Here is a 19,455-nt window from a genome sequence, read left to right as displayed (position 1 = left end):
GTTTGTTTATTGACTCAGGTGTGTTTGGTCTGCAGTGAGATTGAAATATTTCAGTTAACTTTTTGTTCAATACTTACATTTGGAGTGTTTACCTGTGTTCTTTGTTTGCTTTACTTGAATTTAAAAGCACTTTACTATTTTACTTGACTTTTGACACATTTTAACAGGAATGACAAATAAAATATAGGTAGGTGTTTACTTTCTAAAATGTTTTTGTTTTACCAACAAAAAGAAATTGCACTTGCACACTATGGGCCCCATATACTGATTTTGCTTAGGGCCGACCTTAGATGTATGAATCAAAATCCATGAAAAGAAACTCTAAAGTTGGTCAAAAAAAAAAAAAAAACTGACCTAAATGGCCAAAAATACACATAAGTATTACACTTGAAATAACCAAGTCAGTATCAAAAATAAAATCAATGTATGCATAAACATACATGATAAATACAAATACATGAATTATTTTTTAATGATTTAATTAATAATTCGATCTGATCCCGAGTGGTGTTTTGTTATTGGACTTCTGTGCTAGTTACAGTTTGTCCATAACGAACACCGTGTTTGAGCACAAGGGTGTCCAAAAGAGCACCTGGCACCAGGACACTCTAGGCTAGAGGTCGATGATCAGCTTTGTAGTTGTAGTTGTCTCGGACACTCAGGTGAAGAGAGGGGCTGAGCTGTCAACTGAGCACCACCTGGTGGTGAGCTGGATCCGCTGGCAGGGGAGGAAGCCAGTCAGACCTGGCAGGCCCAAACATGTGGTGAGGGTCTGTTGGGAACATCTGGTGGATCCCTCTGTCAGTGGGGTCTTCAAATCCCACCTCTGGATGAGCTTCTCCCAGATCCCGAGGGAGGTGGGAGACATGGAGTACGAGTGGACCATGTTCTCATCCTCCATTGTCGATGCGGCTGTTCGGAGCAGTGGCCATGAAGTCTCTGGTGCCTGTCGCGGTGGCAATCCCCGAACCCGGTGGTGGTACTCGGAAGTAAGGGATACCGTCAAGCTGAAGAAGGAGACCAACCTGGCCTTTTTGGCTGGTAGGACCCCGGAGGCAGCCGAGAGGTACCGGCAGGCCAAGCGTGCTGCAGCCCGCGCGGTCGCAGAGGCAAAAACTCGGGTCTGGGAGGAGTTCGGAGAAGCCATGGTTGAGGACTATCGGTCAGCCTCGAAGAGATTCTGGCAAACCATTCGGCGCCTCAGGAGGGGGAAGCAGTGCTTCACCAACACCGTTTACAGTGCAGGGGGGAGCTGCTGACCTCAACTGGGGATGTTGTCGGGTGGTGGAAGGAGTACTTCGAGGGTCTCCTCAATCCCACTGCCACGTTTTTCGATGAGGAAGCAGAGGCTGGGGACTCAGAGGCGGACTCACCCATCACCCGGGCTGAAGTCACCGAGGTGGTTGAAAAGCTCCTCGGAGGCAGGGCTCCGGGGGTGGATGAGATTCATCCTGAGTTTCTTAATTCTCTGGATGTTGTAGGACTGTCTTGGTTGACACGTCTCTGCAACATCGCGTGGCAGTCGGGGACAGTACCTCTGGATTGACAGACCAGGGTGGTGGTCCCTCTCTTTAAGTAGGGGGATTGGAGGGTGTGCTCCAACTACAGAGGGATCACACTGCTCAGCCTCCCCGGTAAGGTCTACTCCAGGGTGCTGGAGAGGAGGGGGATAGTCGAACCTCAAATTCAGGAGGAATAATGCAGTTTTTGTCCCGGTTGTGGCACACTAAACCAGCTCTATACCCTTCATCGGGTGCTCGAGGGTTCATGGGAGTTCGCCCAGCCAGTCCACAAGTACTTTGTGGAGCCGGAGAAGTCATTCGACCGTGTCCCTTGTGGTGCCCTGTGGGGGTGCTCCGGGAGGATGGGGTCTGGGGCCCTCTGCTAAAGTCTGTATGTTCCCTGTATGACCGCAGCAGGAGCCTGGTTCGCATTGCCGGCAGTAAGTCAGACCTGTTTTCAGTGCATGTTGGTCATCGCCAGGGCAGCCCTGTCACCTGTTCTGTTCATTACTGTTATGGACAGAATTTCTAGGCACAGCCAGAGAACCTCAGGATCTCATCACTGCTGTTTGCAGATAACGTTGTTCTGTTGGCTTCATCAAATCAGGACTTTCAGCCTGCACTGGGGATGGTTTGCAGCCCAGTGTGAAGTGGCCGGAATGAGGATCAGTACCTCCAAATCTGAGGCCATGGTTCTCCACCGAGGCAAGGTGGCTTTACCTCTCCGGGTCGGTGGAGAGTCCTTGCCTCAAGTGGAGGTGTTCAAGTATCTCGGGGTTGTGTTCACGAGTGAGGGACGGATGGAGCATGAGATCGATAGACGGATCAGTGCGGCGTCAGCAGTGATGCGGTCGCTGTATCGAACTGTTGTGGTGAAGTGGGAGCTGAGTCGGGGGGAAACGCTCTAAATTTACCGATCGATGGTCATGAGATTTGGGTAATGACCGAAAGGAGAAGATTGCGGATACAGGCGGCAGAAATGAGTTCCCTTCGCAGGGTGGCTGGGCGCACCCTTCGAGATAGGGTGAAAAGCTCAGTCACTCGGGAGGAGCTCGGAATAGAATTGCTGCTCCTTCACGTCAAAAGGAGCCAGCAGAGGTGACTCGGGCATCTGTTTCGGATGCTTCTTGGTCGCCTCCCTCGGGAGGTGTTTCAGGCATGTCCTATTGAGAAGAAGCTTTGTGGAAAGCCCAGGACACGCTGGATGGACTATGTCTCTGAGCTGGCCTGGTGTCGCCTCGGGGTTCCCCCAGTACGGCTGGAGGAGGTGTGCATGGATCGGGAGGTCTGGGCATCTCTGCTAAGACTGCTGCCTCCGCGACCCGGCCCGGGATAAAGCAGAAGGAAATAGATGGATGGATAATAACCCTGACACACACACACTCACTCTATTGTATATACCAGAGTTTCTCAAATTGGGGTACATGTACCCCTAACGGTATGCAATGGCACTACAGGGGGTACTTAAGAGAGAGAAAGAAGGAAAATAAACAATGAAAGCCTTAAAAATATGGGGTTTTGTAATGTTTATTTCTTTAGTTTAAAAACAACAACAAAGACACGTTGCTACAAATTACACAAACATAACAGAAAAAATTCAAAATGACATAAGAAACAGACTGAGATGAAATAATTTAAATAATACCAACCATACACAAAATGAAACCAGAAACACACACATTGACAAAGAAAAGCCACAAAATGATGATACAAATCATATTGATTAGAACACTTACTGAAAAAACAAGGATCATTCTCCTGAGGGGTATTCCATAAAGGAGGGTTAACAAACTCTGAGTCTATCCATAAACTCTGGGTCAACATACCCCACGATGGGAAACTCTGGGTTTGATTCCATTACAGCTGGTATGAAGTGGGTCAATCAACCCTGAGTGTAAAAACTTTGGGTTACTGATGTGCACGCGCGCAACAAAAAGCCATCATCAATGGATCAGAGAATACTCAAACTGCCATGACAACCAAACGGAAAATAGTGATTTATTCACCCTAATGGGTGAAATAAGACGGTGTTTGAGGAATATGAGCCTGTTCTAAAGGTGCGTTCAGTCTTCAGTGATTATAGTGGCTTAAATCACCCGTAATTAGTTACACTTTTTGGTCACTTCATCACTTTATCTCTTCAGTGACGTGACGAGTGGTGAATAATATGAATAAAATGTGTCTGAGGAGACGTGTCAGCAGCATAAAATGGCTGCATAGAGAGTCCTCCTGTTACACTGGATATCAAGACAGTGACTGCCGCTTGATATCGAAACAATTATATTGATTTTTAATGTAATATTGTTGCCAGAGTCATCTTAACGTCCTAAAAAATGTCATGAAAAACACTGAAGCAGAACTCAAACCCACAACCATCACTCCCAAGCGCAGCACCACAATTCACTGCGCCATCATAGCTTCAAAGATGCATGAATTACAGATTTAACTGTATAACAATTTAAAACAACAATCAAGCCTTAAAAGCGGATTCATTTAAATGTTCATCTCCTTTATATTATCCACAGGTTTGTATTCAGGGAACTTTACTACAGATGTCAGTAGATGTTTTAATGCAGATCAACCTCTCAGTGTCTTTCACTTAATGATCTGTATCCACAATGTTAGAAAGAAAACTACCGTTTGCACAAAAAAAAACATAAAGCAACACATTAGTAATGATGTGAGCACGTCTGTGATGTGTGATGTTAATAATGTGTTTCAGAGAAGAGTGTTAAGGTTTATTAAAGTGTTCAGAAACGGTGTTCAGGTGGGCGGAGCCAGGTCGAAACCCAGGGTTTCTTTGATAAAACATGCCAGCGACCAAGTTTAGTTCACGGACAATGTTGCCATGGTAACATACTCAGAGAAGAACATACCTTGCGTTTAGGAATGGGATACTCAGAGTTTCTGTCATTTGAGCCCAAACATACTCATAGTTTGAACATAACCCGCTTTATGGAATAACCCTCTGGTCCCACATCAAGAGGGAAATGACCATAAATGATAAAAAACTGTAGAAATAATTCTATTCATGAGGCACTAAATACTTTATTTTCCACTCATTTACAAAATGAGATTCTTTAAAATGTGTGTTATCACTCATTCATTCCATCATTATGATTTATAGTTGTTTTTTCATATAGTATTCTGAGCAAAATGTGGTAGTTGGATATAAAGAGGTACTTGGATTCAGAAAAAAGAGAAAGGGTGTTCAAGTTAGAGAACCACTGGTCTATACTACTGCCATATACTGTATTAGTTCTTACTTGTTTATGGGTTCAATGACAATAACTGTGGTTCGTTTGAAAGCAGTTCTGTGACTGCAATTGTCCTTGTTTATTTGTTCAAAGCTACACAAAATCTGTTTTTGGTGTTTATCTATTTTGGAGTTGCAGCCCCCTGGAGAAAAATGCACCAGCCACCACTGATGAAGTATTAACTTCAATAACTTTTAGCAGTACAAAAACGTTTTTATTATTGGCCCGTCGGGGAGATACTCGCTCTTAAAACACACACACGCACAGACCTTTCTTGCTTTGTCACAGATTAGCTCAGGACCATAACAGGAATATAACAACAAGAGGTAGATAAACGTCTGCATTTGTGTTTATTCCTCAAAATATTGGGGCAACAAACAACAATCCTGCCACAATCAATCAGAGCCAGGCCAAGCAGGGAGCTAAAGAGAGCTGGAGGGTGAGTCCTCAGGTGATTTTAATGGTTAGGCCACGCCTTTCAAGCACACCTGAGTCCAATAGGGTCGTTAGCTCTGTGAAAACAAGAAAAAAGACAACAACACAGAGACAAACACACCTGCAACCCCACACACTTTGGGTCATCACAGCTTTTATAGGTAGATACAGTATGTGTTTTGCAATTTTTCTCTATTTTTTTTTCTTTTCGTATATTTTTTATTCTGTGATTTTGTTGTTTTGTGTTTTTTCAGTCATTTTGGGGTTTTTTGTGTGTGCAAATTTTTATTTATTTATTGTATATTTTTTTAAATTATTATTGTATATTTTATTTTTTATATTTGTGTATTATATTTGTGCATAGTTTTATTATTTGTTTTTGTACATTTTGCTCTTGTTTTGTGTGTTTTTCTATCTATTTTGAGTATTTCATTTCCATATTTGTTTCTTATATTTTTGTGTAATATATTGTATGTGTGTATATACATGTGTATGTTTTTGTTCTTGTTTTGTGTATTTTACTGTCATTTAGATCAGACCAAGGACTGCATGAGGCCCCCTGGCTGTGTGTTGTAAGTGTTTGTATTATAGTCTTTTAGTACTGTGAGGAGTTTATAATACATGTTGGTGAAAATTAAACAAATTCTTTCAAACACAAAATCAATTTTAATACTTTTATTCTTAAAATCATGTTAAAATGAAATCGACAAAAAATGCAGTTGGTTTTATCTACTCTTTAAAATTCAAACACTTTAAATTGTAGCATTTTGTGCAAAATGTATGCATTTCTTAAAAAACAAAAAACCACGTTTGAAAATAATCAGCCACATTAAGCTTTACAATTCACAACCAGCATTTAAACAAAAGAGAACTTTGAGAGAGCAAAGCTTTATAACTTTTACAGACTTTTCAGAAAATCACAATAATTACATATTAATTATAAATAATGAAAAGATGAAATCAAGGATTCCTTACAGATTGAGAATGTTTTGTGTCTAGACTTCTAACACTTTATGCTTTGGCACCATTTGTACTACAGGCCGTAATGACGCCACTGATTGATTAAAAGCAGCCTTTAAACTCCCTTTGTTTGACCAAAAGCAAATGTCTCCAGGTTAAGAGCTATACTAATACAGCAGTATATAAAGCAATACGTTTTTCCATTCTCCATTGGATGAGCAGATATCAGAGATTTACATATTTTGGTAAACAATACTTTATCTGGATTGTCTTATATATTCGATGGCTCTTAAAATCCTTAAAGATCTAAGATTTGACAACTACGGTAATAAAATGAATCAAGTTTGATTGTCAACCTTAAATATTTCTACTCCTCCTCTTACAATTACATCAACTGTGGCATGTTTTTGTCCCCAAAAAAGTGTGTTTATTTATCATTAAGTGCTGTTAATGTTGATTAAATCTAATCTTAGTGTACCGGTACTTTGTTTTATGTTTGGGTTGACCTCTATCTGCCAGAGATCACGCATCTTTCTAACTTTTAGGTATGAAGCATCACAACAGAAACAAACATGTTCATTAAATGAACATAAAGTTATTTGGTCGATGAGTTTCCCTCAATAACGGTGTGAAAAGATGTGAAATAATTGACATTAAAATGTGTTTTTTTTATTATTTTTTGCACTTGGAAATATTGAAAAATTACAGGTTAAAAACAAAAACATAAACAATAAACTGACAAACTCTTATCTAGACATTTGACACATAGACAGAAAAAGTTCCATCTACATTTCAGGTAGCTTTGAAACTGGCTCTGGTTGCCAGATTGGTCTGCTTTGGAGAACAGCTTCTTCTGATCAGTGTAGCAGGTCAAAGAGGAGGAGGGCACAAAGTGCTGATTAGACGTGTAATGGTCCTTAGTCTGATAGTCCGTGTACTGATCACCAGTCATGTTGAAGGGTCCATGGACCCCCGTGCCATTGCTAGTGCTAACTGGATCTGGGAATGCTAAGGACTCTTGGTAAGCATGTCTGCATTTGACATGTCCTCAAAAGTCTCTGACCTCTTTTCATCTTCCTCCTCATCTTCATCCTCAGAGTCACTATTGGTTAAGCTCTGTGAGCTGCAGTCTGACATGGAGCTACTTTCCTCCTCATTCTCCTCCTCATTCTCCTCATCTTCCTCCTCATCTTCATCCTCATCCTCCTCCTCTTTATTCTCATTATCTTCATCTTCTTCCTCATCATCATCCAGCGGCTCCTCCATCTCCTCTGCAGCATGGAGGTGCATGCTGGTCGTCTGTGGAACGGTGTCAGACAGGGAATACTCCAATGTGTGCTGGGACTGGGTGAACAGCTTTGGAGGCCCCAAGTCACTGGTTTCACTGTGGAAACCGTTGGTCGGGGTGGGTTGCTGCTGCTCACGGCTCTTCTCCAGTTCAAACTTCTTGATGGTGTCCAAAAAGTGAGTTCGGGCCTGGTCGTGATTGAACTTTACCCTTCCAGCTGAGTTACTGCAGCCCTCTTTAGTGCAGCCACATGGAAAAAACATCCGCTTCACCTAAAGAAGCAAAAACATTCAGCATATAACAACCACACTTAACATCCGTTCAGTTTACGTGATTATTCCTTTAAAACAGGGACGTCAAACTTAACTATTGTTCAGGGGCCAAATATGGACCAGTTTGATCTCTAGTAAGCCGCAGTTTTTAGGTTGGAAAAAGGACAATTTTAACATCAATTGTGCGATAGTTTTTAACAACAGTCCCTGCCGGATCTTCACTTTCAAAATTCTTGATTTTGTAACCAATTTATGTGTAATTTAGAGCAGTTTCTCAAATGGGGGTACGTGATGGCACTACACGGGGTACATGAGAGTGAGATATTGGAAAATTTGTCCCACACCAGGCAGGAGATGACTGTATACAATAAAACTATAGAAATAAATCAATTCAGGAGGCAATAAATACTGTTTCATTCCACTTATTTACAATGGGATTCTTTATAATGTTTGTTATCACTTGTTGATCCCATTAAGTTGTTTTTCATTGTATTCTAAGTAAAACATTGTAGTCAGAAAAAGGGGTACATAAATTTAGAAATAAAAGAAAGGGGGTACTTGAGAGAAAGAAAATTGAGAACCACTGATTTAGAGGAATTATGTGGAATTGTTTGTGAGAAATTGCAAAACTGGTGGAAAGATTTAGAGTACTTATCACAATTTGCAATTGAAATGACTGCATTCATGTGACATAAATAAGTGCTTAAAAATATTGTAGAGTTTCATTAAATTGGTGAATTTCAGTAATCTACAGCTAGATTATTTGGTAATTTACACAATAATTCATGTTTTCTGTCATTTTTACTGTCTCCTGCGGGCCAAATTGGATGCTCTAAAGGACCAGTTTTTCCAACCCGAGCCTTGAGTTTGACACACGCTGTAAAGTTGAGGAGGACTCACCCGGCATGGGATGCCTGCAGCGCTGCACGCACACGTCTCCGGGTCACAGAACAGTATACAATCACAGCCACAGTGCTGTCTGGACATACGAATGGCCTGCAGTTCACGGTTCTCTTTCATGTCTATCATCACTCCAGACGAGCGCAGCAGCGTGCACCGCTTTTCGGTGGTCAACGGGTGCAAGAAGATGCATTTGTCCAACTCTGTGTTGTCCATATCAATCTCATCAGAGATGTCGTCTACTGTGAACATGTTGGCCTCCTCTGACTCCACTGTACCATTCTTAGTCAACTGAAAACCAGACAAAACATTGTTCAAGTACTCTCTAACTCAATGCAGTAGAGGGCTTTAACCTGCCAGCATGTCTCAACAATATTATTTCTATTTTTTATAAATCAAACTGTTCATAGAAAGCTAACCTTTACCTTGAGTTTGATTGAGTTGAGTTTTTCTTCCTTCAAATGCTCTCGCAGCATTTCTTTGTGGATCCGCTCCTGCTCCAGGGCAAACTCATCCAGTGAGTACTGTCTGATCCAGCTGTGCCTGTCAGACATGCCAAGCGTGCTGCCGCCCTCACTGGGAACACTGGTGAATCCCTGCTGCCGTTCAAAGTAGTAAACAGTCACATTCTCGAAATGCACCTTCCTCGTCCTCCGGCGCTTCTCCTTCTTCAGAATGGAGTCAGCTGCAAAGCAAAGGAAGCATTAGGTCACTGTTAATTAAATGTCTCGATTAACTTAAAGCTGTTACCCCCAAAAATGTGTTATTAGATAAAATCATTGTGAGTACCTCATAAATCAATGAATCAAACATTGTCTACTATAAAAATAAATGGAAAAGGGTAGAAATTGTCTCTTGAAAGTTTGTTTTTATTTCGACCCTAAACACACGTTTGTTGACATTTTCATGCGTTGCATTGTGGGATATGGAGTCGCGGAGTATTCTGATATCACGTAGGAATACAGGGAACAAACTCAATCCAAGCGATCCCTGTCCTTCTTGTCTGGTGAAGAAAAACAAGAAACCCCACTAAAAATCTGTATGCATCCATTTACAAGACTCCACATCCCACAATGCAATGTGCTAAAATATGATTAGATTTTATGGATTGAAATGTAATCAAAACTCACGTGATCATGTGGTCTTATGTATTGATCACATCAAATCTGTCTGTGTGTGTTTACAAACATTTATTCCATCTCATATCAGTTTGATCGATGATAATTGAATCTTTAAAAAATACATAAACTCTTATCCTCTATATATTAGTCGACTATACAGTATCTGTAACAGATTTAATAGACTAAAATCTTAATGTCATTTAGTTTACTAAAACTATAACTGAAATCATAGTCCTGATGACTACATTTGATAACACTTTACTTGAAGTTTTATACATAAGGCTGACATTATGATGTCATTATTTTGACCCTAACCCCTAACCACGCTTTGGTCAGTATGCCCCAAGGCAGCTGTGGCTACCTTGTAGCTTACCACCACAGGTATGAGTTTAGTTTGTGAAGATGTGAAGGATAACTAACTGGGTGTAGATTCTGGATTTGACTAAAGTCACACGCTTAAATCATATGGATTTCTTTAACCTCCATTCATGGTCTTTGAGCATCCTTTTTAATACGTTTTTCATTGTTTTATGCATTATTGCCACTATTGAAAAAAATATTGGTTGTATTCTATATTTGTCTTCGTGTGCGATTGTAAATCAGTTAACGGGCGATTTAGGCAACATTGATTTTACTGTGAGTTTTTAAAATTTGATTGATCCTATGTGCTGAGGTTGAAGCTATACAGACATCACCAAGAAACTATCACAATGGACAAGTGCATTTGAAGATTATTATTCACAATGGATGGATATGGAAGTAATATGAATAAGAACATGAATGATCATTAATTATGAATTTGATTTGAACCAGAAAAGAGTCAAGGTAAAAAAGTATGTAGGTATGACTATTCTGATCATATTAATGACATTACTAGAGGAATTAAAAAGAGCAAAAGACGCATAAAAAACATATTGAGAAATATATTTTAATACTGAAACAGAACAAAAGTTATTGCAATGCAATGAACATCTTCAAGTTTTCTTTAGGCAAACTACTTAACATGTAGCAGTCATGGTGAGCCAACAAATCACCTTTTGAATATGTGCTGACCAATAATAAAACAAAAAATTGGGTAATGCTAATCCCCCACCAAGTCGAAGTTGTTGCAATAATGAATATCTTACTCTGGGTGCCTTCCCACACCACAAAAAGGTAGAAATACATTGGTCAAGTGATTTGAAAAATTTTTTAGTTAGAAATACAGGTGTACATTGAAATAAAAAAAGAAATTTGGGCAGCACAGACATTTTTATTACATTAATTCTACCTATCAAAGACAAAGGCAAGGAGTTCCACCTCTGTAAATCAGCCTTGACCTGGGTCAACAAGGGGGAGAAATTAGAAGCAAAAAGTGAAGGGAGAGTGCGGGTGACATTAATCCCCAAATACCTGAATCCCGTCACACTAAATTTAAAAGGAATGTCGGATTGTTTAAGTGATAATGCAGATTGGTTTATGGGATAACATTCACTTTTAAGAAGATTAACTTTATAACCGGAGAAGGAGCCAAACCTTTGAAGTAAGTCCAAAATAGATGCTATACTAGACAGTGGGTCTGAGACATAAAGGAGCAGGTCATCTGCATAAAGTGACAATTTAAGTTCAATATCAGACCGAGAAACCCCGTGGTAAATAGGGAGGGATTTTAATGCAATTGACAGAGGTTCAATGGCCAGAGTGAAAAGTAGTGGGGATAGAGGACATCCTTGTCTGGTACCACGTGAAAGTGTAAAATATTCAGAATAAGTATCGTTTGTGTGAATACTAGCCTGGGGTGAAGTGTAGAGAAGGCGAATCCAGGATATAAATCTATTACCTAATCCAAATTTATTAAGTACCGCAAACAGATAATTCCACTCTACACGGTCGAATGCTTCTTCAGCATCAATTGAGATGACCACTTCAGGGACTAAGGAAGAATTTACAGAAAAAATTACATCTAAGAGAGTGCAGATATTATAAAACAGCTGACGCCCTTTGATAAAACCATTTTGTTCTTCTGAAATAATAGTAGGAAGAATTTTCTCAAGGCGCATGGCTAGGACTTTGGCTAAAATTTTGACATCAACATTTAACAAAGACAGGGGCCTATAAGAGGCACAAGAAGCAGGGTCCTTGTCCTTCTTTAAAGGCCGGGGGCTTTGGTGTGTGTGCAATACAGACAATAAAGTATATTTATTCAAAAATAAGCACACCGTCTGCTTTTATTATAAATTTCCTTTTCTGGGACGACAACGATGTAATGAAATAGTTTTTCAGAACTCCAGCTTTAAACAATCATAGAGTTAAATTAAATTAAAACATCTCCTGTTTTTGTCTCTGGAAAACGTATTCTGGCAGTAGTAGTAATTTAACTTAATTTAAATAATAATAGTAGTATTCTCAGTATTAATATTGATAAAAATAAGCCTTGGGGTGTGCATTGCCATGAATCTGACGTTATGATTCACGATTTGCAAGACACAATACAATATATCCCGAAACTGTACAATACAATATACATTGTGATATTTGGCGATATCTATAAACACAAATTTCACCTTTACAAGTACAAAATTGTATGAAATACAATTTCTTTCTTTTTTTTTTAAACTTGTGAGAACAAATAAATGGTAACTAACTATATATATTTTTATATTGGTACTTGAATTACAAAGTGCAACTTTACAAAGTAAAATGCATTGAGGACTGATGTAGTTTAACAACTTGCTACGTGCTATGCATATGTTAGGGCAATAAATCTCTATGTTAAATAACGTTGACATGGACATTTGTTGGAATAATTTGATAATCGCACATTGAAATATCGCGATGTAATGCAAAATTAATTTTTTTCTTACACCCTTACTTTGTACTGGCTTTAAACTATTCATATTTACACTATATGCTGTATATCGCTTTTATGAGGCGATTGTTTTTCTTTTTTTATTTAATGAACATTGTATTTACATTTTGATATTGAATTATTCATTATCATTATTATGATAGACTATACTCTACCAGCTATTGAAAATGTTCCCAGTCTATTGTTGTTATTTTTGTGCCAATAATAAATAATAATAGAGTTCCACATGTTAAAATTCTTTGTTCAAATTAAAACAACTCATGTCTCTGAAAAAGTATTCTAGTAGTAGTTGTAGTAGTAATGATAATGATAAATGAATAAAAGTAATATTAGTCTCAGCATTATTATTATTGATAAAACTAAGTCTTGGTACTAGCTTAAAACTATATATATATATATATATATATATATATATATATATACGGCCACCTAGGGCGCCCTCTGCTGGAGGGGCGCACCCCCCCCAAATTTATATATATTTTAAAAATAATTTTAAATGGTAAAAAAAAAAAGTGAAACACACCCTTTACAATAATAACTGTACATGTTTTCTCTTAATTGAATATTAAAAATCTGTACCTACAGCTAATCTTTTGCCCATATTTATATTTATTTTACTTTAATTCTTGTTCTATTCTAAATAATTCTGTCGTGTTGTTTGCACATTGTGTTCTTTGATTTTAAGACATGTGTTACTGAATAGAAAAACCAAACAGGAAAAGAATTGATTTTGGATTTTGCACCTTTTTTTTTTTTTTTTTTTTCTGTTTCCTCGAGACATTTGTACTATACCTGTAGGTGTTATATTGTATAATAGTGCATTATTCTGATTTAAAAAAAAGAAAAAAGGTTGGTTTTTTTTCCAATGGTGTGTTGTGTCGCAGAATTGAATTGTATTGTCTTGATATTTGAAATAAATAATATTGTGTACACTGTGTATTGACTTGAACAAAATAAATAAAATAAAAAATAAAAACTTTATCTATTTTTATTCAGGCATGGCCATGGCCTAAAGCCGGTCCTGCTCTGGGGTCACCAGAAATGTGTGATATCAAAATGGGGTTACAACCCAATAAATGTTGAGAACCACTGCTTTATCCACACTAGACAAAAACAATAATGTTGCTTTAAAAAAAAAGTGCATTATTTAAATACACGTTGTCCATGGCAACCGCGTCATTTCTCACCCTTTATAAGCGGTTAGAAAAAAAACAAACCGTTTTCCAGTATTTGTGTCTGCAGTTCACTGTTCAGTCTACAAGGAAAACTCTCTCAGAAATCGCCAGCGATTATTTCTGAACATTATCAACCAGAATATCACATATTAACAACCTCCGCTCTCAAAATGAAGTAAGTAGAAGTTTTATTAGGCTTTATTTTACCGTCAAGTAGTTCCTACTACATTCCACCAGGCGGCAGCACTGCTCCGACATCTTCGTACATGTGGAGGTCATTCATCACAAAGTATAATAATAATAATAGCAACATAATTACAGATATAACTACTAATTTAAATGATATACAGCTGATAGGAGTGTGTGTCACAAGTATTTACACAAAACTGACTTGTCTTTAATGATGTTCTAACATTTTTCGTAACGTATTTTTTTTTTTTTTTTTTTGGCTAACTATTATAGAAGAGCAATTTTCAAGTGTTTTGTGCATCCTCTAAATATATTTTCATTTGCATTACATTTGAATTCAAATAATTTGGCAAGATATGGGTCATTTTGTGGTTTTTTAGGGACATTTTGTGTATTTTTATTATTTTTGGGGGGTTCTTATTGTTATTTTGTGTATTTTTCTGTTTTTTTCTGCATTTATGTTGTTGATTTGGGCATTTTTGGGGTCACTCTGTATTATTGTTGTTGTTTTCTGTATTTTCTTGTCTTTTTGTGGAACTTTGTTGACAGTTTGTGTGTCTTTGTAGCTATTCTATAATGTTTTGTTGTTTTCATAGTCATTTTGTTCCTTGAAGTACTTGTGTCTGTCTTTGTTGAGTCATTTAGTGCCATTTTTAATTTATTTTTATGTTTTTGTGCATTTTACTGTTGATTTGTGTGTTTTGGGAGTCATTTTGTGTGTTGTTGGAGTCAGTTTGTGTGTTTTTGTTGTTTTTTGGGGATTCTTATTGTATTTTTCTGTCTTTTTCTGCATTTATGTTGTTGATTTGTGCATTTTTGGGGTAACTTTCTGTATTATTGTTGTTGTTTTCTGTATTTTCTTGTCTTTTTGTGTAACATTGTTGACAGTTTGTGTGTCTTTGTAGCTATTCTATAATGTTTTGTTGTTTTCATGGTCATTTTTTTCCTTGAAGTAGTTGTGTCTGTCTTTGTTGAGTCATTTAGTGCAATTTTTAATTTATTTTTACGTTTTTGTGCATTTTACTGTTGATTTGTGTGTTTTGGGAGTCATTTTGTGTGTTGTTGGAGTCATTTTGTGTGTTTTTGGGGTTCTTATGTATTTTTCTGCATTTATGTTGTTGATTTGTGCATTTTTGGGGTCACTTTCTGTATTATTGTTGTTGTTTTCTGTATTTTCTTGTCATTTTGTGTAACTTTGTTGACAATTTGTGTGTCTTTGCTGTTGTGTCTGTCTTTGTTGAGTCATTTAGTGCAATTTTTCATTTATTTAGATTTTTTTGTAATGTTTTTGTGTATTTCACTGTTCATTCAGTGAAATACACTGGGAATCATTTTGTGTATTATGTTTAGGTTTATATTCCTTCCAGCTTCTCTCTCTCTTTGTGTGTGTGTGTGTGTGTGTGTATCTTATTTATTTTCTTTGTCTCCTTGTTTATTTCTTTGTGTCACAGGATACCATTGAACATGCTGATGGATCCTGTGGTCCAGGAGGAGGAGGAGTTGAAGAATCTCCTTCCTGAGATTACAGATGTTGTGGAGCTGTATCCAGAGGTTGCAGGACTGGTGCACTGGGCAACTTACCCTGTGATGTCATCTCCTGCTCCTCCTCTTTGTAAATGTCCTCCACCACCGTTAACAGACCTCCAAGTAAGAATCACTGAAACACATGGTGCCAATGTGGGCAACATCACAGCATACATTTGTTCATCCATTAAGAACAGACAGACCCTTCCTCATTCTTCTATATGACTCTGTTGTTGTTATAAACACAGTTTTTAATGGATTTATTTAGATCTTTTTATCCATTCCTTATGTGGCATTGGAATATCACCCAGTTTGGTTTCTTTGACAGACCCTAGCAGTAGTTTTTTGGTGGATGGTTGATATCATGGTTGGGATAAAAAAAAAATTGTAATTACATAATTGATATCTAATTACAATTATAAAATGATTATAATTGTAATTGTATTTGAAAAAAAAACTGTTGCTGTTGTAATCATAATTAAATTGTAATTGAGTTCAGATAATTGACTTTGTAATAGTAATTATTCAGTGCCAAGGCACAAAAATGTAAAAATCTGGGAATTTTTTTTAGATAAGGCTGTCATAAAATCCAGTAAGGCATAAAAATAAAAATAAAATAAAAATAATAAAATGCAGAACACCCACATTTCAGAGATATGGCTGTATATAGTAAGGCATAAAAATGGAAAAATATGGCTTATTTTTACTGTTAAGACAATTTTAAAAATTGAAGGAAAAAAAAATAATAATTAAGGGGTATACTGACAGAAAAGAGGCTGAGACGCCCACACCAAAAACAATAATACCAATATTTTCATTAATTAGGAAGTCTAACAAATTAACCAAGAGATCAAAAACAAATTGAATGATAGATAATAATTTTTAGTGTATTTTATAGTTGATTTAAGACGTGGGAGACAACTGACCCGTTATCATGGTGCTAACAGAAAGCTAACATAAGAGGAAGGTCACATTTTATGGGGTTATTCATTCCAGGCTCAGTAATTGTGATTAACTGAATTTGAACTTTAGTAATTGACAATGTAATTGTAATTGACTTTCAGGGGGAAAATCATATTTGTAATTTGAATTGTAATTGGAAAAAATGCAGGTCACCAAACTCATAATATAGTTGTAATTGAACATGGATAATTGAGGATGTAATTGTAATAGAAAAATGCAATTGACCCAAACCCTGGTGTCTAACATTCATGTTTTTGTGTCTCCAGTTTTACAGCACTCCTTTCTTCCCACGTGAATGTTTTCCGTCTTTTGAAGAACGGTAAGCAAAGCAAACAAACACACCTGATCCATCAGACGTTGGTCCACATGTTTGTGACATGATTTCTCATCCAGCGTGTTTATGTTTTTATCTTTGTAGAGATGAGTTGGATGAGTTATTGGCTGTCATGCCACCAGTGGCCCTGGAACCCATCCCAGTTCCAAAGTAAGTGTCCTTGAGTTGTTTTAATTGTCTTTTTTTTCTGAGTAACTCTTGATCAGAGTGTCTCCCTGCTCTCTCTCTCTACTACTCTCTGCTCACTGTTTGTGTTTTGTTCCTTCAGAAAAAGGAAGCGTGAGGAGGGTAAGGGCCCATATGTTAAGAAACCTCCCAACGCATTCATGCTTTTCTTAAAAAGTGAGAGGAAGACGGTGCAGGAAGAGCTCGGCATTAGAAACAGTGCTGCCATCAACAAAGTTCTTTCTGAACGTGTACGTTTGTTGGTTCCTCAATAAGTTATCTGTGATCTTCACATTTTTGTCTTTGTTGTGTGTGTGTGTGTGTGTGTGTGTGTGTGTGTGTGTGTGTGTGTGTGTGTGTGTGTGTGTGTGTGTGTGTGTGTGTGACACTTTGTTGTTGTTCATCCACAGTGGAAGTCTTTGGAAGAAAACAAAAGAGAACTCTTTCAAGCAGAAGCCCAAATAGAAGCTGACATCCATGCTCTGAATAACCCCGGCTGGAGCAACAAAGCAAACTACGTAAGTCTACTCTGCAGAAATGTTTACCCATCAACCTTAGAGGTGATGACATCATGACTGTGGAAGTGTTTAATCAGCTGACTAGAATTTTCACGTGTCTATTTTTAGGGGAAAAAGAGTAAAAAATCACGGACTAAAGCTCCACCTCTGCCTCCACCCTCCTGCTGATGGGAATGTATAATAAACATCACCAACATACTAACGGTAAGTATCATTACTCAAAACATCACTTCATTTTATGATGATTTTATTTCAAAATGGTTTTTCCACAAATGTGAAATCAGGTCATCAGTTACTATAAAACAAGAATAATGTGTATCTAAAGTAATATGCAGACATGGACACACACTCTGAACACAGGTTTAATCTCAACTGTGTGTTTTATTGTTTTAGTCTAAGACACATGTCAAACTAAACTTTAGAGCATCCAATTCATCCCCTTGGAAAAAAGTTAAAATGACATAGAAAACAATATATCAGCTTCTCCAAATATTTCAAGGAAACTCTAGTCTTTTCATGCTTAGATCACATGATGGCAGTCATTTTTAATTGCAAATTGTTGAAAGAACTCTCAGTTTTTCCCAAACTGTGCAATTTTCATCAAATTATTTCACAAGGGTTTCCTGAATTACATTAATAATTTCTCACAATATCAAGAAAATTTGAAGAGAATAACATACCGGGAATAATATCTCTCACTTATTGCTTGGATATTGTCGATACCTTAATCAATACTAATAATAATTCATCAATGCTCTAAAACAAAAATGAGGTGTACCTTAATGTGATGTGCAGACATGGACACACTCTCTGAGAACAAGTTTAATCAGATGTGTTTTAATGTCTCAGTCTAAGAGTATTGAGTTTTGCATCAATTTAACTTCAAATTGTGTCTGTGCTCTCCATAGATTGTTTGAAATGCATATATCAGCATCTAAGATGTTCTTTAACAATGTGAATTAGTTTAGTTTATGGTGGATTCTATCATAGAAACTCACCTAGAAACAAGCCTACAGTAGAATCAGAAGACTCATCAGCTGTTCTCTATATTTTACTAGCACCAAGGACAGCAACGACATCAGCAGCAACAACAGCAAGGGCAACTTCAGCATCAACATCAACAGCAACAACGGCAACAGCAACAACAAGGGCAATGTCGGCAGCAACGTCAACAACAGCAGCAACAACGAGGGCAACATCATCAGCAACATAAACAGTGGCAACTATTGATGTTGCTTCTGACATTGCCCTTGTTGTTGCTGCTGATGCTGTTGCCACTGTTGACATTGCCCATGTTGCTGCTGCTGCTGCTGTTGCCGTAACAACAAGGGCAACATCAGCAGCAATAAACAGTGGCAACAGCATCAGCCGCAACAACAAGGGCAATGTCAGCAGCAACATCAACAGCGACAGCAGCAGCAACGACAAGGACATCAACAGCAACATCAACAACAAGGATGATGCTGTTGCCGCTGTTGATGTTGCCCTTGTTGTTGAATCAGAAGACTCATCAGCTGTTCTCTATATTTTACTAGCATCAAGGACAGCAACGACATCAGCAGCAAGAACAACAAGGGCGACGTCATCAGCAACATCAACAGCAACAACCGCAACAGCAACAACAAGGGCAATGTCAACAGCAACATCAGCAGCAACTACAGCATCAGCAGCTACAACAAAATCAATGTCATCAACAGCATCAGCAGCAACAAGAAGGGTTATGTCAGTAGCAACATCAACAGCAGCAGCAGCAGCAGCAGCAGCAACAACACGGGCATCGTCAAGGGCAACATCAACAGGGGCAACTGTTGTTGTTGCTGCTGATGTTGCTGTTGATGTTGTTTTTGTCGTTGCTGCTGCTGTCACTGTTGATGTTGCTGTAGAAGTTGCCCTTGTTGTTGGTGCTGCTGATATTGCCCTTGTTGTTACTGCTGATGCTGTTGCCGCTGTTGATGTTGCTGCTGATGTTGCCCTTGTTGTTGAATCAGAAGACTCATCAGCTGT

At 38.1% G+C, this 19,455-nt stretch overlaps 1 protein-coding gene across 2 annotated transcripts; it reads left to right on the top strand.

Annotated features, from left to right (window-relative positions):
• The first annotated feature begins 13,624 nt into the window (after positions 1-13,624).
• LOC114454778 (transcription factor 7-like 1) lies at positions 13,625-19,247 on the top strand. 2 transcript variants are annotated; one of them, XM_028435541.1, is made up of 8 exons: positions 13,625-13,933; positions 15,399-15,594; positions 16,701-16,753; positions 16,853-16,918; positions 17,037-17,184; positions 17,344-17,451; positions 17,560-17,655; positions 18,987-19,247. In XM_028435541.1, the coding sequence occupies exons 1-7, from the start codon at positions 13,929-13,931 to the stop codon at positions 17,617-17,619; spliced, it is 636 nt and encodes a 211-aa protein (XP_028291342.1). In that variant the 5' UTR covers positions 13,625-13,928; the 3' UTR covers positions 17,620-17,655; positions 18,987-19,247. The 2 variants fall into 2 exon arrangements, with proteins under 2 accessions (XP_028291342.1, XP_028291341.1); XM_028435540.1 differs by having other exon boundaries at positions 18,510-19,247.
• The last annotated feature ends 208 nt before the right edge of the window (positions 19,248-19,455 follow it).

Source organism: Gouania willdenowi, chromosome 21 (genome assembly GCF_900634775.1).
Source record: "Gouania willdenowi chromosome 21, fGouWil2.1, whole genome shotgun sequence".
Classification (NCBI taxonomy): domain Eukaryota; kingdom Metazoa; phylum Chordata; class Actinopteri; order Blenniiformes; family Gobiesocidae; genus Gouania; species Gouania willdenowi.
The sequence above is the reverse complement of the archived record's forward strand: the minus strand, read 5'-3'. Positions and strand labels throughout refer to the sequence as shown.